At 35.6% G+C, this 25648-nt stretch overlaps 2 protein-coding genes across 3 annotated transcripts in view; one reads left to right on the forward strand and one right to left on the reverse strand.

The window, feature by feature from the left end:
* LOC112042848 (uncharacterized) overlaps positions 1-25648 on the forward strand; it is a 232794-nt gene that overhangs the window by 135973 nt on the left and 71173 nt on the right. The window lies entirely within an intron of this gene.
* Positions 8458-15714, reverse strand: LOC112042847 (uncharacterized). Of its 2 annotated transcripts, none has more exons than XM_024078020.2 (3): positions 15468-15708; positions 13228-13812; positions 8458-10224 (listed from the first exon to the last, which is right to left on the reverse strand). In XM_024078020.2, exons 2-3 carry the CDS (start codon positions 13810-13812, stop codon positions 10009-10011), a joined length of 801 nt encoding a protein of 266 aa, XP_023933788.1. In that variant the 5' UTR covers positions 15468-15708; the 3' UTR covers positions 8458-10008. The 2 variants fall into 2 exon arrangements, with proteins under 2 accessions (XP_023933788.1, XP_023933789.1); XM_024078021.2 differs by lacking the exon at positions 8458-10224 and adding an exon at positions 11173-12104 and having other exon boundaries at positions 15468-15714.

Genomic DNA, 25648 nt, shown 5'->3' on the forward strand with positions numbered 1-25648 from the left:
GTTCAACCATTCCAGAGATTAGCCCGTACAAGCAGGCAGTGATACAGAAAGATGTGCTTTTAAAAGCACATGAAAAAACATATTTCATTAGAAATCACAGACAGGCACTTCAATTTTATTTATATGTATATGTATTGATTGATGCAAGTCAATTGCACAAAATCGTCTTTTGCATTCTCTCACAATGGTGTTCGCAGTTAATGGTGGTCGTAATTTCGTGACTGAATTTGAATTCGCAATTGTTAACAAAATCGTGAATTCGGTTTGGAAATAAGATGCTTTGAAATGTCGTTAATGACGCCAATTTGAAAAGGAGTCGCTTTTTTTCTCGACTTGGTTTACTCACACAATATACCTGAATAACCGTAAATATTAATCTTGGCTTGGTACCTACTAGAATTCTAGACATTGCCTAATCTATATTATAAAGCTGAAGAGTTTGTTTGTTTGTTTGTTTGATTGAACGCGCTAATCTCAGGAACTACTGGTCCGATTTAAAAAATTCTTTAAGTGTTAGATAGCCCATTTATCGAGGAAGGCTATAGGCTATATATTATCCCCGTATTCCTACGGGAACGGGAACCACGCGAGAGAAACCGCGCGGCGTCAGCTAGTCAGATAATATTCATCAACATCATCAACAACAACCTATTTTTCAAAAACTACGAAAAACAGGAAGAAGTTTACTAATTCGACACGTATATGTTGTTTTTCTTTGTATACAAAAGTAAATTTTGGCTGGTGGGAGGCTTTGGTCGTGGCTAGTTACCACCCTACCGACAAAGACGTGCCGCCAAGCGATTTAGCGTTCCAGTACGACATCGTGTATAAACCGAAAGGGGTGTGAATCCTCCTCCTAACAAGTTAGCCCGATTCCATCTTAGATTGCATCATCACTTACCATCAGGTGAGATTGTAGTCAAGGACTAAAGAACTTGTAAAGAATAAAAAAAATTAGTACTTCGAAGTTCGTCCCATACCAATTTGGAAATCTATCTAAATACTCAATAGCCAGTAGCTGTAATCAGTATACTCGTAAAATGAACTAATACCTATATTTCGACATTTTATTACCGTTCTTCCTAAATGCTTCCTTTGTTATGGAATACTGTAAAAAGAACAATGGGCTCTAAATGCTAAACAAGATTGATCTAAGTACCTACCTCAGTTGAACATAAATTTTAAACTTTTGGGTAAAATATACTTTACCTTTGCGGATTGTCGGTGTTTTTGCTCGCGTAGATCACATTCAGTTCAACAGAACAAAATTATAACGGCATAAGACTCCCGCAACTTTGTCCGCGTATAAGAGAACTAGTAGACACTGCGCGGTTTCACCCGCGTGGTTCCCATTTCCGTAGGAATACGGGGATAAAATATAGCCTATAGCCTTCCTCGATAAATAGGCTATCTAACACTGAAAGAATTTTTCAAATCAGACCAGTAGTTCCTGAGATTAGCGCGTTCAATCAATCAAACAAACAAACAAACAAACTCTTCAGCTTTATAATATTAGTATAGATTAGGAAAATTCTCATGTGTGCAGTTATTCCCATGATGTTTTTCTTTCACCGTTTGAGGGACTTGATATTTAATATCTTAAAACGCACAACTGAAACGTTAGAGGTACATGCCTCAGACTGGTTTCGAACCGACGCCATCGGTATCGAAGGCAGAGGTCTAATCCACTGGGCTATCACGTCTCCAGAAATAAATGTATAATATGTCCGACAAAAAACTTAACTAAAACGAGTGAACAGTTATTTTCTTTCAGAATTATTTTCTCAGTCATGTGGGTCAAGAGACAATGACCACTGTTTAGATTCGTCAGTGCAGATAAAACCTTTAAAATATACAAAAATAAACCGGTATTAAATTAGAAAGTAAAGAAATATTACATTTACCTATTACATTTAGGTTAACATCTCCTACTAGGTATATAAAATTCTCGTGTCGGTATCAAACTCCTCCGAAACAAACCGCCAACATCTATTTTTCATGATGATAAGGGTGAACATTTTATAATTTTATGGACAAAGTTTACATTTTTTTATTTTTTTATAATTTGACAGTGTAAAATACATATTTGACCCATCTACCATCAACGATAAACGCCTGTTAATTTTAATAGCAAAAGTAAATATATAAACTTTACAAAGTAATAATATTTATACATACTTGTAACTATTATAAAACCGTAAGGGGACAATGCTTCCAAAGCACGTAACTATACCTACTCGGTTAAGACATGGCACAATGTGGTAACCCAAATAAATACATTTGCTTGCAAAATTAATCTTATGATCGAACTAGATACAGTAGTTTACGAGTACACTGGTATAATTATTATTTATTGATGCCAAATACGAGTAAGTAGTCTCGACGTACTCGTAAATATCAATTGGTTGGCGAGACGATGGTACCTAGTTAAATCGGCCTCATCTTTTCACTGCCGAGTTCGGCAACAGACTGGGTACTTTGTTTGTGTATCTACTTAAAAATTTAAAGGTTATTTTGTTCTGTGATGTTTAAAATTCCCTAAATTCATTTGTAACTATTTTATGCTTGAATTTGTACATTTCACTAACCGCAAGACAATATTTTAAAACGAAATACGGAGATCCGTTAAAATACCTAGGCGTTATATTATAATCTATACTAATATTATAAAGCCGAAGAGTTTGTTTATTTGTTTGGTTGAACGCGATAATCACAGGAACTACTGGTCTGATTTGAAAAATTTTTTCAGTGTTAGATAGCCCATTTATCGAGGAAGGCTATAAACTATATATTATCCCCGTATTCCTACGGGAACGGGAACCACGCGCGTAAAACCGTAACAATAGTATACGAGTAGTAAAACATATCGTGGGATTTCCCAATGCACTAGGATTAACTGCAAGTGGGAAGCGCAAGTAATTCGACCGACCTACTCCAAATATAGGCCCAGTTGTATGAAAGCCCAGTATTACTCAGCAGGCTAGTGATAGAGCTATGCTTAGTCAATCAATACATTATCGAAATAGAAATTAATGAGGATAACCAAAACTACCGATATAGCTCAACCAGTCGCAAAGGTAGGAGACGGGTAACGAGATGCTGGAATGAAGATGCTATACCGGAAAGCGCAGTGTTGGTGGAATGACGACATTAATATGCGGTGCAAGGAACTGTTGGTTGCAGGAGGCGCAGGACTGTTGTTTTTTAACCCCCGACGAAAAGAAGGGTGTTATAAATTTGACGTGTCTCTCTGTCTGCCTGTCAGTCTGTCTGTGGTACCATAGTTCTCGAACGGGTGAAGCGACTTCAATTTAGTTTGTTTTTTATGAAAGGTGACTTATGTGCGAGTGTTCTTAGACATGTTTAATGAAAATCGTGTAAAAGATCTGGGGGTGAAAGTGGGGAAGAATAACTGAATGTCTGGGTCTCAAATGAAAGCGCACTGAAAAAGAATATCGATGACTTGATTGAGAGTGTAATTAATAATTTCATGATCTGGACCATTGGTTTTACAAATTTTCAATTTTGAAATTGATGATGCCATAACTATCTTAAGTACGTCGATCCAGCTACGTCCAGCTAATATGAAGTTTGTCAATCGACAGACAGACAGTCAATCTACATCTCATAGTTGACGTCTATCTTTTTAGTCAATGAGGTAAGCCATATGAAAAATGAAGGCCAGGCAAGCAGTATTAAGGTTATCTACATTGTATTTTATATTAGATTTTTATCTCCGTCACACTCCATAAAGCGTATACTATACTGTATAGATATTGCCTACCCATTGTATTCCCATGTTATTGTATATGAGCAGTGAAATGCGTAGTATGATGTACTAAGCAGTCACATAAGTACCAATCAGGCCATACATGTAAAAACCCACGATAAAGCTCTTAATTATCAATAATATTTATACAGATGTTATACCTACAAAATAATTCATATACTCGTATCTAACCAAATTAGGGCATTACTGAGTAGGTATGTCTTCGAATTCTTCTTATGGTTATTAAGACTCAAAGCGCCGCAATCATGGGTCTAAATATTATTTTCTTTTGACAAACCATCTGGCTTAGTATTCGTAATGACTTGAATTGAATTACATACATACATACATACCATGATGATTGATTGATATACATTTACCTATATCATGGGCTGAAAAACTTTCAGCCTTCATAGAATGGGGTACCTAAGTCTGGCAATCATATGCACATAATCATTGAGAATGGATCGTTATATTATGTCAATCTAGTGTCGTGTACACAGTTAAACGTAGGCGTCCACATATCCGCAACGTACGTATCTTACGAATCGAATCAAACAGATTTATTATTTTACGGTAGATAAAATCCGTTCGATGCGATCCGCACTATGCGGATCAGTGGACGCACGTATGACTTTCTTGACAAAGAATACTACAATCCGTTTGATGCTATTAGTCCAATACATATGCGGATCTATGGACGCCTACCATTATGATTCACTGTACGAGCAAATTTAGTCTATTGTGTCGACGTGAGTTTTGGTAAAAGTGCCTTATCATGATTACTGTACTGGTAATGATTATTTCAATTTCCAAGTGACGTTCTAACAAACAGTCACCACTATTATTGCTTTGTAAGCGGAAATACTTGTTATGAACGGGTCACACATCCTTAACAATTCTAATAAGCAATGTGACTCATTGTTTTTAAAAGACTTTTTGCGAAAACCTTCTAAAAGGATTTCGATACGGTTATCACAGCTGATATAGCAGACTGTTTAAGAAATTAATATATAAGCCAACAAGAGTGTAAATGAGATAAGAAATTATTCATATAACCGTTACAATTTTGAGTAGTTAGCTTAGTTTACAAGCAATTCAGAAAATTAAAAAATGTTAATATATATACAATGATAATATAGATACAAAGTAAACGTCTGTGAAAATTATAATACATATAGACGAAATGCCAATGTACAGAAATATAAGAAAATAACACCAAGTCAGCCACCTGACCTCTGATAACTCTAGTAGATATGGTGTAACTTGAGTAAATAGTTTTTGTGATTGTTTATGTTTATGTTTGTTGTTAAACTCGTAACACTTGATTGTATAAAATATAGAAGTATCTAACAGGAAAAATAATAAGTATAATAAGTATCTGAATCTGAATTGTAACTATTAGCGTTCTACAAAATCACACTGTTTGTTAATATAAGGCGAAAGTTTGTGTGTGTGTGTGTAAGTATGTTTGTTCCTCCTTTACGCTGCGCCTACTGAAGCGATTTGGTTGAAAATTTGAATGGAAATAGATTTTGGTCTAAATTAAATCTAATCATAGGCTACTTAGGCTTTCATCCCGGAAAAATCATGGTTCCCGCGGGATTTGTTAAAACTGAATTCCACGCGGACAAAGTCGCGGGCGTCCGCTAGTTTATAATATTAGTAAGGATGAATTATATGTTATCAATTCTAATACTTTGTTTCTAAAATGAAAATTTCTCTTTGCGCTGCATAAAAGATCGGCATCTGAACCAAAACCAAAAAGCAAAATCGAAGCAAACACGAACCTGATCCCGCTTTTGTTGTTTTATTCAGTCTGGCCGGCTGCATTACCGACTGTGTTAGCTCCGATCACGTGGAAAGGTGCATCCTGCTATAGAAACTTTTTTGTATGGTTTCATACATGACTCGCCACTTTCAATTCGCGCAGTTGATTACAAGGACAACCTAAGCAGTTTTTTTTATTATTACAAGTTAGCCCTTGACTACAATCTCATCTGATGGTAAGTGATGATGCAATCTGTTATCGCCGCGTAGCAACGACTTGCGGTACGGACGGCTTCAGTGTGCTCGTGGCGTTCGAGGCGTCCACATCTCTTGTTGTGTAATTTTTATGGGTTACTTGGGATAGGCGGGGAGTGTGACTTGAGTGGAAAAGGGGAGTGTTTGTTAACAGTCCAACGATCCTTTAACCCTACTCACATCGTTCACAAGTACGTGACTTCACTCAAGGTCATTCTCTGCCATTCTAGGGTCTTATTTTGGTTACAGTTTCATTTGTTAATAAAGTTGTCCTGACAAGTGTTGTGAATCATACCTTTGTTTGACATTAGTTTTCTTATATTTGTAATCACCCTTTGAGTCCTATAATAAATCTAAGATAAAATCGGGCTAACTTGTTAGGAATAGAACGAAAATCCACACCTCTTTCGGTTTCTACACGACATCGTGCCGGAACGCTAAATCGCTTGGCGGTACGTCTTACGGTGGTAACTAGGACTTTCCTACTCGCGATCTTGTGAATGTACCTACCGAAACAGCCGTATCCTGTAAGTACTTGCACGAGACGGTAGGACAATGTACCATGGCGCCGTTTCAGCCGCCACTTACCACTAGACCAATTTTATTTTTCTCTTAATACGTGATGATTGTTGTTTGTGTCAGACATCGAACTGAACATCGCGTTAAATATTGCACCTATACGATATCTTAAATTTTAAACAACGCAAGGTTTCAATTTTATTCCGGGCTTGGTAACTATAAGCTCAAACCCTATAAAAAATTATTATAAGTAAAAAAAAACTTTAAAATTAATTCATTTTGGGTTGGGAACGAGGAGATATAATCATATCTCCATGCGGCCGAAGTTCCAGGCAAAGACTATTAGAGCACAAAATGAAGTTGAGTTGAGCATCAGACGTCGAGTTTTTAATCATGTCCAACAAGAATTAAACTTTTATCCGTTCAACTTTGGAGCGGTTTTTAGTTTGCACTAGTCGAACTTCATATCAAACACCTTAACGACGTTTCCTGTAGAGTGAGTCCCAACCTGTCAGCTGTCGGGCTCGGATTTTAATCTGATGGTCCGAACGTTTATGTCATAACATACGACTATAAATTTCGTGTCGGACATGTATAAATGTATTCCAAGAGCTGATGGACAGTTTTGGGTAGGTATTTTTGAGGCAAGCTGATCATTTGTCCTTCACCTCACTTGTACTACCCTAACACAGAACTAGAATACTTGCAGGGGAGTAATAGGGCTAAATCAACCCCTATTTTTCTCAAGCGAGTATTTATTTTGCAATACATGTCCTTGAGACAATCTAAAATTTTATGTTTACACCTTAAAATAGAATATTAAAAGTCAATTAAAACGTATAAAACTAAATATACCAGATGCTTGCAATGACATCAAAAATTGAAAAGATCGGACTGGCTTATTTATTTTGTTTTTTAAATATCCAATTTACCTTCTCAAAAATTACACCCAACTCTCCAACTATAGCTTTATAATTTAAAATGTTTTGCCTCTAGAACTTCTGATTATAATTCGGGCCCGACAGTCAAAGTGAGGCTCGATTCTTAGAATCGTGAATGAATTTGTGTTCGTGACTTGTTAGATGGTTTGGACACGGATAAAGGTTGGATGAAAGGGGACTAATAGAAGGATTTATCAGGCGATTATGAATGGAAATGTTGGAAGAGGAAGGCGAAGGCACACATTCCTGGACCAAAACATTCCACCCACGATGCGCCCACTGCATTTGTTACTGTTAATTCTTGGGATGGATTTCTAGAAGCTGTGAGAAGTTTTATGTGACCCAAGAATGGTCAAGTCAAGTCAAGAGTGAACAGGCATCTTCTAGGCAAGCGCGTTCTACCATAGGCTGATCGCTTCCCATCAGGCATGATAGCGGCTAAGCGCTTGCTTATTCAAAATTAAAAAAAAAAAGAAAACAGTAGGCTCGTGGAATTTTCATGTCGAGTGCCGTGTGTATTACAAATCAGCCGAATTCACGTCATGCGCTTATAATAATTTTTGAGAAATTTTAGATTATTAAGGATCTCGATATTTTATTTCTTATCCCATGAGGGTATATATTTCTTATGCCAGATCTCGTACTATGACTATTGAGATTTAACATGATTTCCAATTCGTACAGCTGCGTGGGGTGTTGCCAATGCTTCACTATTACGAAACTTCTCATGTACTAAAATTAGCATGCGATAAACGAATAGCTTATTTTTATCAACGTATTACGTAATTAGGTATGTCTTACGTCAATGTCAAGGACTTTTTGATACTATATTTTATTCTATTATCTGAGAATTTCGAAGAAGGTCGAAGGCACAAGAGTGCGTGGCAGGTTACCAGTGCGCTGGACTGAGCAAGTCAAAGCCGGCAGCCGAGAGCTACACTATGGGAAGAATAGCAATGGATCGTAAGGTTTACCACCACCTCTAAGTGACAACCACGACCACTATGTCAAACGTGTAGTAACGAAAAAGAAGATCAGAGAATTTTACATAAATATAACATAAAATATTTCAAGACCGACTACAGATTATATTTTTATGTGTTAATATGTACCCACACGAGGACATATCTCGTTAATTATTATTTTCCTCTTACATTTAATTATACTGTTAGTATAGGTAGAATTAAACAAATAAACTGCAAATAAGTAGTTTCAATCTTTATTAATGTAAAATATTACATATCTACTTAAAATAGTGCCTAAAACAATAAAAAATATATACTAGACTAGGAACATTAATAAAATAGCTGCCATTAGTATAATATAAGTACGGTACATTTAAGAGTAATATAAAATTTGTTATTTAATTAAGTACCTACCTACCGAGTACCAAAATACACGTATCTACAATAAATGCGTTATATGACAAAATCATTCTTCTTCAATTAAAGTATGACAATAAATCTCGTAATCATAAACTTAAATTAAAAATTCACAAGATATTATAAGGTTATATGCATAATAATATCAAGCCGTGATAGCCCAGTGGATATGACCTCTGCCTCCGATTCCGGAGGGCGTGGGTTCGAATCCGGTCCGGGCATGCACCTCCAACTTTTCAGTTGTGTGCATTTTAAGAAATTAAATATCACGTGTTTCAAAAAACGGTGAAGGAAAACATCGTGAGGAAACCGGCATACCAGAGAATGTTCTTAATTCACTGCATGTGTGACGTCTGCCAATCCGCATTGGGCCAGCGTGGTGGACTATTGGCCTAACCCCTCTCATTCTGAGAGGAGACTCGAGCTCAGCAGTGAGCCGAATATGGGTTGATAAAGATGATGATGATGATAATAATATCTTGTGAATTTACAAATAAAATACATAAATGTATACATATTTATATATGTATATAGTGCGCTGTGTGTAGTAAGCTGTGCAATAAAAGATTTTAGGTGTCAGCGGTAACGTAGGGGGTCGGCGGCAGGGCAACACTATGCGCGTCTAACATCCACTCGCCGTCGCTTCACGCGTCTTTACCTTATGTATAACATACGCATAGTGACATCCGCAGCTGATTTCCGAGACGTATCGAAGATTGCATCCGACTACAATAGCTCAAGACTTATAGTACCTAACAGCAATATTACATAACGGACCCTCACGGTTTTTCACCGCGTTGTTTCCATTCCTGTAGGTATACGGAAATAAAATATAATAAATAATACTTGCTTATAACGTAGCTTCCATTGATGAAGGTTTTTAAAACCGGATCAGTAGTTTCGGAAGCTATACGCTACAAACAATTAAAAAAAATATATATTTTAATATCAGTGTGGATAAAAATAAACTATAGTAAATAATACTGACTCATCTAACTAATATAATTAGGTTAATATGCATGCATTAATCTGGCCCATACTTTAGAGCGTTCCAGATGTGGGCATTTAGACGCATTTGGCCATTAGCTGGACGCATAATGTCACTAATGTGACAGCTCTACGACGCATCAATCAGAAACGCGAACTTTTACAGACTGTCAAGAAGAGAAAAGTTCCATATCTGGATAATAATTAAAAAAGGCAAAAGGGGCGTTGGTAGCAGAAAGTCTTGGTTGAGGAACATCAGAGAGTGGACCAGGATCGCGAGCGCCGCACTATTATTTAGAGCCCCGAAAAATAAAGAAGAATTTACGAAGTTGACTGCCAACCTTCGCTAGTCGAAGAGGCTCTCGAAGATGAAGATTTTATCCTTTCACGTGCTATTAATAGGTGCGTACGTTTCAGCAAATTCTCGGATTACTTGTTCAATGACGATGGGGTGACAGTTTGCGTCTATGGTTGCAACCGACTTCGCGCAACTATATGCTGAGAAGCATTTCAATTTGTCCTGAACACTAGGTTTACCTTGGCAACAAACCAGTACAGCAGCTTTACAGTTTCCTAGCTGGATGGCTGGTTTAGTTTTCATCTGAAATACACATAAAATAGTTAATTATGCGGCTGTTATACAATGAGGGGAATGCAGCACGAGTGATTTTTGTGCAATGAGGCAAAGCCGAATTGCAAGAGGCTAAGTTGAATTGCACAATAGACAGCACGACTGCTACAATGGTTAATTACGTGCAGTGGCATTCAATACTTTTTCTACAACCATGATAAAAGAAATAAAATAATTAACAAAACTTGATAAATTATACATGATTGGCGTTGAACTGCATTTTTATCGGCGTGCCCTCCTGGATTTAGTCTCGGCGTGGACTTCCAGATTTTGTCTCTTCTAAGGAAGCCTGGATTTTTGTAGCCAATGCCATGCCAATAAATAAAAACCGAGTATATAATGGGTTTTGCCCCGCGTGTTACACTATAATTTTCACTACGAGTGCGAGAAAATAAAATTATTCAGTACAGTGTTCAATGTTAAAATTCTTTTTGCAGACGCAGCTGGCAACTCAATAAAAATCAAATAAAAAATTACTCATTCCACAGACAAGAACGCTACATTTCGTTCCAATTTCAAATTTTTATCAAATAATCTGGGCCTTACAATATTATGTACTCGTACCCACCTACTCGTATGAAGATTCTATTTATGAATAAAACCTCCTTCGTTTTATAGAGGTCATTATCTTAGTATGATTAAACTATTTACAAATTAAACCTTTTTCGCTTTATAGTAGGCTAGTACCTACTCATAACAGACAAAATTAAAATAAACAAAGTTACTTTAGCCCCTGGATAAAGGTTGGCCAATACAATGTAACATAATATTATAGTGATAAATATTTACAATCATGGAAAAATTATGAAAAGATGACGATAGTGATGATGATCCAACACCAAAATTAGTCGAAGTAAAAGTTTAGTTTATAATAAAGGACTTATAAATAGAGGATAAGGTGTATAGCAAAAACAAGAAAAATGTGCAAATGAAGACTTTAATATATTTTAGTACTCTTAACTATAATAGATAACTTTTTAATATATTTACAAACATGTATCTATTAGTTTAAGATCCGACATTAGAAATATATGCCATTATCTGTTATTTATTAGTTTAACCTTTACGTTTTCAATTCTTTTGGGTATATTTTTTGACTAGTGAATAGGGAAGTAGATTAAAATAATTCAAAAAAAATATCATTTAATACTATCCGGCCGCAATGTTATTAGGCAACCTATTTAGAATGTGCCAATGTGCCAATCAATGTGAATATTTTCTATCATTTATTTCTCATCCCAAATAAATAACAGATCAGGGTATATATTTCTTTTACCGGATCTCGAACTAGATGTATAAAGAATAGGACAGCAATAGGTTTATTACACAACGGATGAAGAAATGGAAATATACAGAGAATGATATTATTTTAAAATGTTTGGAATTAACAAATTGTAATATTTATTCCCAAAGTCGAAGCAAATGATTCAAAGTATGATGAATCCGATGCTTCAATTTAAATGTTGATCATTGCAAATGTAAAACAAATTGGTTCAGCGATGCATATAAACTCCGTTGTGTAATATGCAGAAGCAGAAAGAGAAGCGGAAGATCCAACTATTGCGAAAGCAGAAGAAAAGCGAAGGTACGTTTCTTATAAAAGTTGAGAATTTTATTTTTGGTATTAATAAAAAATTCAAATAAATAATTATTAATTAAATTAAGAATGAGTTAAGATACGCTTCGGATTCTCGTTGTATTTCACTAGGTGGCATACTTCCATTATGGTCAACGTTAATTTATTATTTGTAACTAAAGTATTTAATATTATTGCGTATCGCTTTTCGTTGTTTTCTTCTTAAATGTATTTTTTGATTGTTACCATTGCTTTTGGTTATATCTTGTATACACTGTCAAAAATAATACACAACATTAATTAAGCTTAAATTATCAAGTAGGTACTAATTATAATGTTTATACCTACCTATATCACAGAATAGAGAATTAATCTGTGACCTAAAATATCGACTAGTATTTAGATTAAGTACCTACTCTTAATTAATCATTACAATCCAAACTACTCGTTTAAAGCCTGTGGAGTTATTTGGGTTATAAAAGAGAAGTATGAGTCCGATTGATTTTATTTTTTCATACTCACACTGTTAAAGCCTTATGAAATGACAGAAAAAGACAAATGGAACAGATTTTCATTCAAAAATAATTTGTATACCCTATATTTTATTGACTAAATCCACAATAACCAAGTCACAAGTAATAATAAGATTAACTAATAAATTTAAAAACTTCATTAAATCACTAATAAATTGGAAATTCAAAAATTAATAGTTTATACAAAAAATTATGATAATGCCTATAATATACTAGCAGACTCCCGCGACTTCGTTCGCTCATACACCGCCTTAATCCGGCCCTGTCACAAAATCCGTTCTTGACGGACGTCCTAACTATAAACTACCTCCCTGCCTAATTTCGTTTCCTTCTTTTTTACTTGATTTTGGATATGTTTCTATATTATGATATACTTCCACATCCATAATCTAGGTCCATGAATGTTTAATATTCTACCCCTGAGGCTTATATAGGGGTTGAAAGTTTGTAACATGTTTCAGTACCAAATTAAATTTGCACAAAACTGCAAAAAATAATTATGAGAATTTAAAAAGGCATTGAAATTTAAAATTTTATTGACTGAAGAGCAATGTAAAACAAAAAAAAAATTCATGATAATCGGTTTTTGTCGCATTACGCATTACATATACGCTTTTGTTCATAAAGATTGGAAGAAAGAAAAAAAGTTATCAGGCATAAACTGAATTTCCTGGGAACGGTGTTGTTCAATAGTAACAGATATAGATGGTAACAAAACAACACTGAGACAGGTACTTGCATAGAATGGTTTAAGCATGATAGTCATAGGTGAAATCTTGACAATGAAATATTGGTGAAAATGTTAAGAAATGGAACCCAGATTCTATTTGAAAATCATTTCCAGTAAAATTGATCCATTCTTACCCCAGCCTGAGTAGTCCCGTGGTCAACCGGAGGTGGTTTAACGGTAGGTTCGTTAGATTCTTTAGGCTTCAAATCAATAGGTCTTGAACCATCACCCTGTATATCCAATCCCAGATTACCGGGAACTAAGCCCCAATTTTGATTTTTATCAGCAAAAGTGGTTCTAGGCGGTAAGTTAGGTATAAAGCCTGTGGAGTTATTTGGGTTCCATTGCAGTACTGGATACGGTATGTAAATAATTTGCGGAGGAGGTGGTGGTGGGGGTGGATTTGACTGTGATTGCTTCAAATAAAATGAAATTTCATTCAATTTATCCAATATCTGAGATAGATATACTTCTTGTCGGGGGTTGAAATAATCTCTTCGCAAATCATCTCGTCTACGTCCATAAATATCATCATTGTAGTCATAACCATTGAAAGACTGTCGAGTTCGACGGCGATGTCTTCCTTGACTTTTAGGGCTATCTAAAAGTGTCTCTTTGATATTACTTTCTTCATCAACTTCTGGTTTCAAGTGTAAATTTTTTCCACAAACCGCTTCGATATAAAAAACAACGACCAGCAAAATTAATATCGGCTTCATCTAGAACAATAGTAAAACATTAATACACTATTTGTTAACTGGAAGAATCTCGTCTATTTTTTCTTCTCGTTCCTCGACAAACATTATTTACTGTCATGGTATATATTAAGTTATTATGTTAAATATATCTTTATAATTTTATACGGATCTATGTAATCTGGCTTAAGTTTTTGTGTGTAATTGTTTGAATGTATGCATTTATTTTATTTACACAACCTGCATTCTTGTGTTTTTGCATTTTCCTAAACCCAAGGTTGCCTGGAATAAATCGCTACGTAAGCAATAAGGCCGCCTTTTGTATCCTACTTCTATATTATACTTTTTCTTGTCTTATTATTTGTCTTTTCTTATGTTGTGATATACAAATAAAGTGGAAATAAATAAATAATAATAAATAATAAATAAACATTTGGTTAAAGGCTACAGACTCCTAACACTTTTCAAATTGACTCCGATGTTTCCTTAACTCAAAACGTATATTGTAGAACTACGTACATTATAGATCGTATACAATGCTGAAAAACTGTACTTAGTAGGTCATTGACTTATCATCTTAAGTCATTCTTAAGTAGGGAGCTGGTAAACGATGAAATTGAATATTTTGTGACATTGTACCTGCTTATTAATATTATTGAAGATATTGAGCTAGCATTGTTTAAAGTACGAATCCTACTAATGTTTTAAATGTGAAAGTTTGTATTGATGTTTATTTGGATATTTGTTACTCTTTAACGCCGCACCGATTTGGCAGAAATTTGGAATGGAAATAGAATTTACTCTGGATTAACACAGATACTACTTTTCATCCCGGAATAATCCATGGTTCCCGAGGGATTTGTGAAAAACTAAATTTCAGGCGGAAGAAGCCAGCGTCCGCTAGTTTGTTTATAAATTAACGTATTTTGAATTTTTTGGTATTTTAATAATCATTTGTTGCTAGGTTTGCGAGCTGGTTCGTCAAACAAGTCTCAGTTGTAACCTTGATAAACAAGCAAAGACGAATTAAATGTCAAAATTACTCTTTGTATTTTTGTAATGTATCTAGATAGTGAATACAATATAAGAATTAATTGTAAAGTTATTTAAAAAATCACAGAGGTTTACAAAACCCGTAAAAATCCGTTTGTTGTCTTTTCTAATTTGTTGTAGTGTATTTGATTTGATCGTCATTGGGAAGATGACATCAAAAAGTTAGCAGGAATAACTTGGACGCGGAAAGCACGGGATAGATCTTTGTGGAGATTACTTGGGGAGGCCTATGCTGGAAATCAATACAATCCAAATACCGGTGACTAAAAAAAAACTAACTTACATAAACCTGTTTCTATAATTCATGTTTAGATTAAGATGAAATGTAAATTGCAAGATTGTTAATAAAGGCTTTATTATTATTATTATTATAGTGTATTTGATGAAATATAAAGTAGGTTTGAATGATAAACTCTTAAACGTTTACGGGGATATTTACAGTTACCTACTGAGTGCACTCTTTTTACTGAATAACTTAAATTGGTATCTGTCTTGTAATATACATTGTGTATCAATATGTATTATGACCACGAAATACGTACTCAATAAATATTCTAAACAGGCTATAATTCAAAGAGTAAATAATACGTTCCATATATTAAATAACGAATAGTAAAATAGCTTACCTTGGTGTGAAGCAGCTGAATTGTTTTAAAGCTAAATCCTTTGTATACAGTGTAAATATGCAGTGTTAAATTTGAAAAACAAACAAATCACAAGTTTTATCAGTTAAAACAGGTTTTTAAATCACTTTAACACACTATCGTTAGCAAAACCGACGCACGCGCGCCTCTTGTGCTGTTAGTTACTATACTGGTACCGCTCGATGCTCGATCATCGATGTCGACGCTCGACCCTGGTCCCTAAATACACGGACTATTGGTCGCGGACACATGGTATTTATAACCAACGATTAAAAAAATCGTATTAATGTATAGGTGTCTATTTACGTACTAGCATTTACTCGCGACTTTGCTCTGGTTAATGTAGATTTTTTCGAAGTTTTTCATAGCCGGCGAAAGTTATTATAGGTTCAGCTTAGCTGTCTAACGCAGCATATACAGCCTTTCATCTTAAGTTGGCGTCTTATTAAATAGAAACCGGTCAAGTGCGTGTCCTGCCACGCGCAGTGTAGGGTTCCGTAGATAAAATTAGCACTTTAAACTCTTATGATGCACAAAAATACCTCACACAATTTAGATAGAGGAGAGAAAAAAAACATTCACACTCTGCATGTGGGGAAGGAACCCCAAACAATTTTTAACCGACTTCAAAAAGAAGGAGGAGGTTCTCAATTCGACGCGTATGTTTTTTTTATGTTTGTTAACTCATAACTTCGTCATTTCTTAAGTGATTTTAAAAATTCTTTTTTTTTGAAAAAATATAGTTCCAGTTTGGTCAAATTTAATATTCATTAAAATCGGTTCAGTATTTCTATGTTAAAATGAAAATAACGAAATTTCCCGTACCGTGGCGCTATCGTTCACTAGGACACACTAAAAACGGAAAAATTAAATCATATTAAACAAAAATTAAACCGACTTCAAAATCACAAAACTAAATTTCGGTCGGTTCGGTTCGGTTAATTAACCGGTTTATTTTTTTTGTTAAAAAGATTTTAATTATAGACTAGATAGTAGACTAACAAAATATAGCACTTCAAACCTTAATACTTCACAAACTCACTTCACACTTAGCAAACCCTTAATATATTTCATAGACCTATCAAACAGTATCCCACACTAGGAGATAAACGAGTAAGGAAAAATTTATCTCTAGTTTACATATAATAAATATTTTTCAAGATTTTTTATTGTTCGACTTTGTCCAAATTTTTAATGTTCATAATTATGCTAAATTGTAGCTTTCTAGTTGTAATAGTTTCTGCGCTAAACTGCGGACCGACGAACGGACAGACAGACGGACATGGTGAAACTACAAGGGTTGAATGTAGGGTAGTACAGGACAGATATGAAACAAATCAACATGCCTCAAATAATTTCTATGAATTTTTGCCAGCTTTCGGACCATAGTCCATAATCATATTAATTATTTGTTGTGTAATTAATTTTGTATTTTCCAAAATTCAGAATTGGATATAGGAAAACACAGTATACAATATTATATAATATTGCAAAGTAATACAAATATAAATATATTTATACATAATTATATGTATAACGACAATAACTTCCTCTAGATTTTCCTTATGTAGAAAATACTAATTAAAAGTTCCTGTTTATATTAAACCGATAATTATTATCATACTCACGAAATGTATGACTAGCTGACGCCACGCGGTTTCACCCGCGTGGTACCCGTTCCCGTAGAGGTTCTGCAACACGTTCAATGGAGGAAACTCCAATACCTGGATCATATAATTCAAATTTAAAAATATGACCTGCTCCAGCTTATTATTCAGGGAAAGATAAAGGAAAAACGAAGGAGTGGTTGAAAACGTACATCTTGGCTCAAGAACTTACGGTTGGTTCAATGGTTCAATATGAGTAACAGATAACTGTTTGTTTCGGGCAGCAGTAAATAAAGTTCAAATAGCATTAATGATTGGCAACCTCCGATAGGAAATGCCTCTAGAAGAAGAAGATGTTATAGGACCAAATTTGAGAAATAGGTGAACAGTCGAATCTCAATTTTTGTCCAAAATTCCTCAGTGCCTGAAGACGAAACTCTTCGAACAGTGTGTGTTGCCAATGAAGATAGTTTCTTTTAAGGCACATGGGACCAAGCGATTAAAGCCACTCAGCGATGGGGCGAGTTATGCTCGGTGTATGTCTGTGTGATAGAATCTGAAAAGAGGAGATCCGCAGAAGAATCAAAGTCTACCCTACACTTACGCAGCTGAAGCAATGGGTGGAGCGCATATTTCAAAGATCTGATGTACGCTGGGATCTCAATTCTCAAGGTTACTAAAGCCAGGCAACACCGCGCTGGTGGCCGTAGACCGCGCATTTTAAATCTAATGTTACTTCGAAACTATCACATTAATTTCTATATTAATTAGAGCAAATACAAGAGCACCTAAATTGTTGGCGTCCCACTTTTAGAAATCGATTAATAAAATGTCGATACTACAAAGGGTTGACCTGTTTCTGATTTGTCCCACACTGTTGATTAGGTTAACGATCAGGTTTACCTACTTGTGTACTAGACATAGTTTATGCTGACATTAGTTGATCCGTAAGTTAATACAAAAACGTTGTTTTTAGTAAGTAACGCAAAATTAGTCCAATAAACTAATGTTTTTTCTGGAATTATAAACCTTGGCTGAGTTAGTTGTGGACCAAGGCGCGTTTGGAACCCTCGTAACTTTAATTTTTAGTTTTCGACTTCAATTACCACCATTAAATCATGACAACTTGACTTTTCACAAAGTGCTTGTAAATTAAGCCTAATTGAAATAAATGAAATTTGAATGTGAATTTTGAATTTATGTTTCTTAGTAATTTTTGATCTGAACGATTTGTAAAGAAGCAGCAAGTCAAAGATAAAGTTTTTAATAGACAAAGTTACCGATTATTTCAGTAACGATTAGAAACTTATTTATGTTTTAACGCTACTTTTATAAAACTGTAAATGCCATTTCCTTAAAAAAGGCGCTTGTAAATTTTGTGTTATCTGTTAATTTCTTTGTGTTTTCACAAATTCTGATATCGGAAAATGCTTAGGAAATGTTTTCGCCATAACTTTGCTGTTCTGAATTCAATCGAACGATCGAAAAAAATGAAATATAAAACCACACAGAACAAAGTCGGCGTCTGTGTACTAAATACGTCCAGCCTTGATCCGATTCTGTACGCAGTTCACTCACCTTATCACTGTTATCTCTGTTTCTTATCACCCGAATTATCTGCCTCGTTGGTTTAGTGGTGGTGGTTTCGGATCAAGCGGTCCTGGATTTGAGCCCTGCCTATAAAATATTGATATAGTTAGTAATTTTAAATTTATGTTTAATGTTGAAATTAAAAGACGTTATAGCCCAGTGGATATAGATAGAAATGGAACGTACAAAAAATTGCGAGAAAAACAGAATTTCATACACACGAAGTCGTGCTAATAAATACTTATACCTATACTCGTATACCTACCTACAATTTAAAAAAAAACGATTAAATCTTGTTTTCCAAACAATTCCAGAAATACCCAGTAAATATATTGATAATATGCAATTACATTGGTACCAGTTAGGTACATGTGTTATTCGATAAAATTTTGGCAGCGATGATGAATTTTATTTATAATCACGAAGCCAAAACTCAATCCGGTTCGACTTTGATTTTATAGACAATATTTTAACCTAACCCTAGTTTATGAGTCATCAACGATGCCGACGAACCGCGTCGGAGATACGACAGTCTCACATTCAAAGGCGCACCCGACGAGAAGACAGGACAAGGTAGGGTTGCCAACCGTACTATAATATATAGTACTAGCTGACGTCGCGCGGTTTTACCCGCGTGGTTCTCGTTCCCGTAAAAAAAACGGGGATAATATATAGCCTATGCCTTCCTCGATAAATGGGCTATCTAACACTGAAATAATTTTTCAAATCGGACCAGTAGTTCCTGCGATTAGCGCGTTCAATCAAACAAACCCTTCAGCTTTATAATATTAGTATAGATAGATTATAGTGTACTATATTTCGGGTCTGTGTACTATATACAGTTTAAGAAATATACATATAGTACGCAAAAGTACTATATTTTCAAAACTGAAATCTATCAAAAAAAAATTACATTTTAGTTTATCTCAGAAGCACTAGCATCTTTAATGAGTTCGAAACTTTAAACGTACATATAAAAAATAGCTTTTAGTATTTAAAAATTAAATGTGAAAAAGCATATAATTCTTAATAAAAGTAGTATCACAGAAATAGTATCGCTGTATAAATGGAGTAACTTCTCCCGGTTTCCGAACATTTACCTTCACTGCTCTGCTCCTATTGATCGAAGCGTGATGAAAAGTATACTCTAATGCCCATGAGTATGAAGAATAATTGTACCAAGTTTAGTTAAAATCCGTCGAGTACTTTTTGTTTCTATAACACAGACAGACAGACAAAAATTTCACCCCCTGATAGTTATTATTTTGGAAATATATTTCATGTACAGAATTGATCTCTCTACAGGTTTTAAAAATAGATTTAAAATTATATGTATAAGGAGTTTGTTGCGCTATATTTTTACACTATAGGTGTGTTGGTTTAAGACACGGCCCGAGTACGGAGTTTTCAAAACTTAAAATGATAGAAGCGAATTCTAGTGTATTCATAATTCCGTGTGTAGGCCAATCTCAAAGTTGACTTAAGGAAGTTGTAGGGAGCCCCCTTGTTAGACGCTGTTATACCGAAGTCTACGTCACGTTTGAAACCCAAGGAAATTGGCTGTTAGTGACGTAGAATGTGTGACGTTCATTTACGCGGGATTTCGCGAAACCCCAAAAGGTTTTGATTATTATGTTTCCTTAACCTAAGAAAATGTAGTGAAACGACTTACGGAAATATTTTGGAATAGCTTATTTATGGACCAAGAGCCCGCATAAAATTATTACACAGAACAGAACTTGTTTTTTTTTTATTCTCTACAAGTTAGCCTTTGACTACAATCTCACCTGATGGTAAGTGATGATGCAATCTTAGATAGAAGCAGGTTAACTTGTTAGAAGTAGGATAAAAATCCACACCAATTTCGGTTTCTACACGACATGACGTCTTTACCGATAGAGTGGCTACTACTACTTACTAGTACCAGCCACGGCTGAAGCCTCCCACCAGCAAGACTGGACCAATTAAGAAAACCTTAATCGGCCTAGCCGGGCATCGAACCCAGGACCTACGTCTTGTAAATCCACCGCGCACACCACTGCGCCGCGGAAGCCGTAAAAAGGAATTGTTTGAATACTCTTACTCCAAGGTTGCCTATAGCTGCCTCGGAGTAAGGATCTGGCCTGGTTACTAGAGACATTAATTTTCATGTAAAATATAAATACGTAAAACTAAATACCTCGTACAAAATATCAAAAAAATATGATAAATATTTTGACAATTCAGGAACTTTGACGTTTGTTAGTGGACCTAATACTAAATTTACCCACCAGCAGCTATTGTTAGTAATTTTTGAGTCATGTGATTTCGTATATACCTAGTATTTATTTGATGCTCTAATTGAGATTATAGGTAAATTATTTGATGCTTTAGTTGAGATTATAGGTAAAAAATGTCATCCGGTGCCTACTGACAACCTCAGACCAATTATAGAAGGACCTGAATGTCATCCGGTGCCTACTGACAACCTCAGACCAATTATAGAAGGACTTGTATCGCACTCATAGTCCAGAACAAAATTGTCTGTCATTTTCTGAGCAAAATGAGCTTAGATTTGGTATATATATCTTATACTAAACTAGAAGTTTTTGCCCGTTTTTTATACAATTCAATTACACAGAAAGGTATTTTTACGGAGCTCTTTAACCGACGAACACGATTACAACTATTTAACAACGATTCTATAGAGACAGTTTTTATAATCGCATTAGATCGTTGATCATATACTTTGACAGAAAAGTTACGTCTAGCGAGGCAGGTCCTATACAATAATTGGTCTGAGCTGACAACCCTTGTGGATGGACTTACTTATCTATGTTAGGAACAAAGTTAGTCAAACTTTCAGTATGCTCTCGTATGCATATCTCGAAGTAGCTGACGCCGCGCGGTTTCATCCGTGTGGTTCCCCTTCCCGTAGGAATACGGGGATAATATATGTCCTATAGCCTTCCTCAATAGAAGGACTATCTAACGCTGAAAGAATTTTTCAAATCGAACCAGTAGTGCTCTTCAACTGTATAATATTAGTATAGATGTGTATCAATAGTAATAAATCCTCAGAATACAGAAAATTCTGAGAATAAAAGTATGTTTAGTACTGACGTTTCAGTGCTAGTGACGGGTGGAATGTCCTCCTTTCTTGCCGCTTGTGACTGTGAGTCTGCCAAATTACTAGTAGTCACAATGTGGACACAAAAAACCCGGACTCGAGTCAGGTTCCGTACAAATCAATTTTCGTCATAAAACTATCCATCATATAAACAATTAAAAATCTATTTTAAGCTTGTGCTGATTGAACCCTTTATACACGACACTTTTAACTCAGCTCAAATTTGTATTTTTTTTTTTGTGATATAGGAAATTACAAATGTACAATTTTTTCCCTATACTTCTAGTGACGATATCACTTGCCAAATTTTATAGTTTTAGTTCCCTTGATAGTCCTTTTTTTGAAGTCGGTTAATTTTTTTTAAAGCAATTGAACAATACAACATCTTGCGTTCCAGTGGTTCCAGTACCAGCTTTGCATAGATAAATCATCTTCAAAACGATGACATCATTGCTTCACTCACAGCTTTTAAATTTAGAACTTACAATAAAAACTGACAATGAATATTTAAAAGTCATGTGTCTAAACTCAGACAATGAATAACTACTCAAAGAGCCGGACTGTAGAACTCTTAGCCTATGTGATAAGGAAAAAATATAAAACAATAAATTTATTGTTCTACTAGCGATTCTATGAACCAATGGCATCGTTATGGTCTTGTGCGCAACCTATTCTGCGCACCTTTCACTTTTCAGGCTTACATATTGAGACGTACATAGTGTATGCTGCGGGGCAACATACACTTATTTAGACAGTCGATCTGAAAGAGAAACTCCATTCGTGCGTCGGAGCACACTTTTTTTATTTTATTTAGCAATTTAAGTGACCTGTTGTTATGACATGCTCTTTTTATTAATTTAATGAACAATTTGATAGGAAGCTCTTGAACTATTTTTGCAAAAGTTTGATAAATTAAACAATTTTAGTGTCAAAGTTCGTGGCGAGTGATATCATTGCAAAAAATAACTGATGATGTTGGTGGTATGCTACACTTTGATAATAATAATTGTAATATTTTGTTCGATACATAATTTATATTAAACAAATGTCTGCTAGTTCGATCGAATGTGGTTTTTATATCAAGTTTCCTTATGTCCTTATCTCCGTTTCCTCCTGCAGAAGTACATTAAAATCGGCCCATTTTTCGATGAACATAATTCATCCAAAAATATGTGAAAATTGTCTTTGTACTATATACCTTTACTTCGCGACATCTTTTCGTCCGAAATTCCTCAGTGCCTGAAGACAAAAGTCTTCGAACAGTGCGTGTTGCCAGTGTCTGATGACCTATGATTCCGAGACTTGGTCGCTAACTATGAGCCTCATAAGAAGTCTTATGAGGCTCATTGTTTAGAAGTCCCTACAAAAATCCTATGTCCTGCAGTGGACGTCCATCGGCTGATATGATGATGATGACTATATGCCTACTATACAATAAACAAAGCTGAATATTCTTGGTCCTGTAACGATGAACACTATCGATACTAATTTTATAAAGCTGAAGAATTTGTTTATTTGAACACGCTAATCTCAGGAACTACTGGTCCATCTTGAAAAATTATTTCAGTGTTAGATAGCACATTTATAGAGGAAGGCTATAGGCTATATGTTATCCCCGTATTCTTACGAAAACAGAAACCACGTGTGTGTAACCGCGCGGCGTCATCTAGTAATTAAATAACCTCGTTATGTAGGTACGCGGAGGTGCGTATTTCTATACATTCTAGACTTTAACTTTAAACGTTCTTGTACCTACACTACGGGTTTTCAGTTATTTGAACTTAGTATTGTTATGTTTTTAATTTCTGATGTACAAAACCGACGACCTCGACCTCCAACTTTTCAGTTATATGCATTGAAATTAAATATCACGTGTCTCAAACGGTGAAGGAAAAACATCGCGAGGAAACCTGCATACAAGAGAATTTTCTTAATTCTCTGCGTATGTGAAGTCTGCCAATCCGCATTTGGCCAGCGTGGTGGACAATTGGCCTAACCCCTCTCATTCTGAGAGAAGACTTGAGCTCAGCAGTGATGAAAATGTGATAAGTGGGTTGATAATGAAAATACAATAAGTACGAAATAAGTACGAATAGTCCATACTCGTATTTATCTCGTACTAATATTTACTTGTCTATTATTCATTAGTAATCGTACTCATGTAAAATAAACAAGGCCATCGCTCATTCATTGCTGTCGAGGGCCCTAGCGTGACCGTAACATTGCATACGTCACATACCAACGTAGATTTGTAACGCTGGATTACGACTTACGTTTTATTTCACCAAAGTTCGGAGGGAAACACGCTATTTACAGATTATTTAAGTTAGAAATACTAACAAATGTAACGTAACTACATATCTTAGTAAACTAGTTTTTAGCCTTTTTTTACACCATTCAACTACATAAACCGGCATTTTTAGGGAGCTCTTTACACGACGATAACTTTGACACAGGGGTAACGTCTAGGGAGGCAGGTCCCTGTATAATTCGTCCGAGTTAATATCTGATTGAGAACAGTATCAGACTTTATCTATCACCTTCGTTTCATGTAGGTTGGTGCGGTTGACAGTTCGTTTCACTATTGAAGGTTTGCCGTGATTTACGATAAGAGTAGGTACGTATTTAGAACTTCAAAAGGAGTGTGGATTTCCTCCTACTCCTATAACAAGTTAACCTGCTTTCATCTTAGATTGCATCATCACTTACCATCAGGTGCGATTGTAGTCAAGGGCTAACTTGTAGTGAATAAAAAAAAAATCATACAGGCGACTATCACAGTATCCATGCAATCTGAAAAACACTTTAAGTCCGCTAACTCGCACTGAAGCAGCTAGATGGGTCAAAATTATATAACCCTATCTCTACAGGAGGAAGACCTGGCTGTTTATCGGGTCATTCGAATGGGCAATGGCTGTTATTTTGTGGGTTTTTTTTTTCGTTTTAAACATTATATTAAATAACTAGCGGACGCCCGCGACTTCGTCCGCGTACAAATTGATGTTAACTTCTCTACCTCTACCTTACCCTGCTCGTAAACCTACCCAATCCTACCCTACCCTACCCCTACCTTACTCCTACCCTACCGCTAACGCTAACCCTACCCTCCCCCCACCTAACCCTACCCGTAACCTATCCATACCCTACCCTACCTTACCCCTAATCTACCCCTACCCTACCCCTACCCTACCCATGCCTTACCCCTACCCTAACCCTACCCTACCCGTACCCTACCCGCACCCTACCCCTATCCTACTCCTCCCCTACCCTATACGTTCCATATCCTTCCCCTACCTCTACCTTGCCCCTACCCTACACTACCCCTACCTTATCCGTACCCTACCCTACCCTACCCGTACCCTAAATTACCCCTACCCTACCTCTATCCTACCCCTTCCCTATCCCTTCCCTACCCCTATCCTACCCCTACCCTCAGCAAAATTGGTCCAGCCTTTTGTGTGTGGTGCAAAAGACTATAATTTCCCAAGCGACTTCTATGCTAATACTATAAAGAGGTAAAGTTTGTGTGGTTGTCGGGAGTAATCTCTGGATCTACTGGACCGATTTGGAAAATTCTTTTACCAATAGAAAGCTACATTATTTGCGAGTGTCATAGGCTATGTTTGGTTCTCATATTCACACGGGAACGGGAACCACGTAATTGAAACCGCAGGGCGTCATATAGCGGCATTTCTGCGACTTTCAGAAATTTTGTATTATCTCGGAAACTATATAACTAATTAACATACTGTAAAGGGCAAATCTTATCTCTATAATATCCTTGTAATTATTAAATAATTTATTTTGATAAGGATTTAAGTTTAGTTGTGTAAATAATGACGTAAACCTTAATTTAA

Source organism: Bicyclus anynana, chromosome 12, assembly GCF_947172395.1.
Source record: "Bicyclus anynana chromosome 12, ilBicAnyn1.1, whole genome shotgun sequence".
Lineage (NCBI taxonomy): Eukaryota > Metazoa > Arthropoda > Insecta > Lepidoptera > Nymphalidae > Bicyclus > Bicyclus anynana.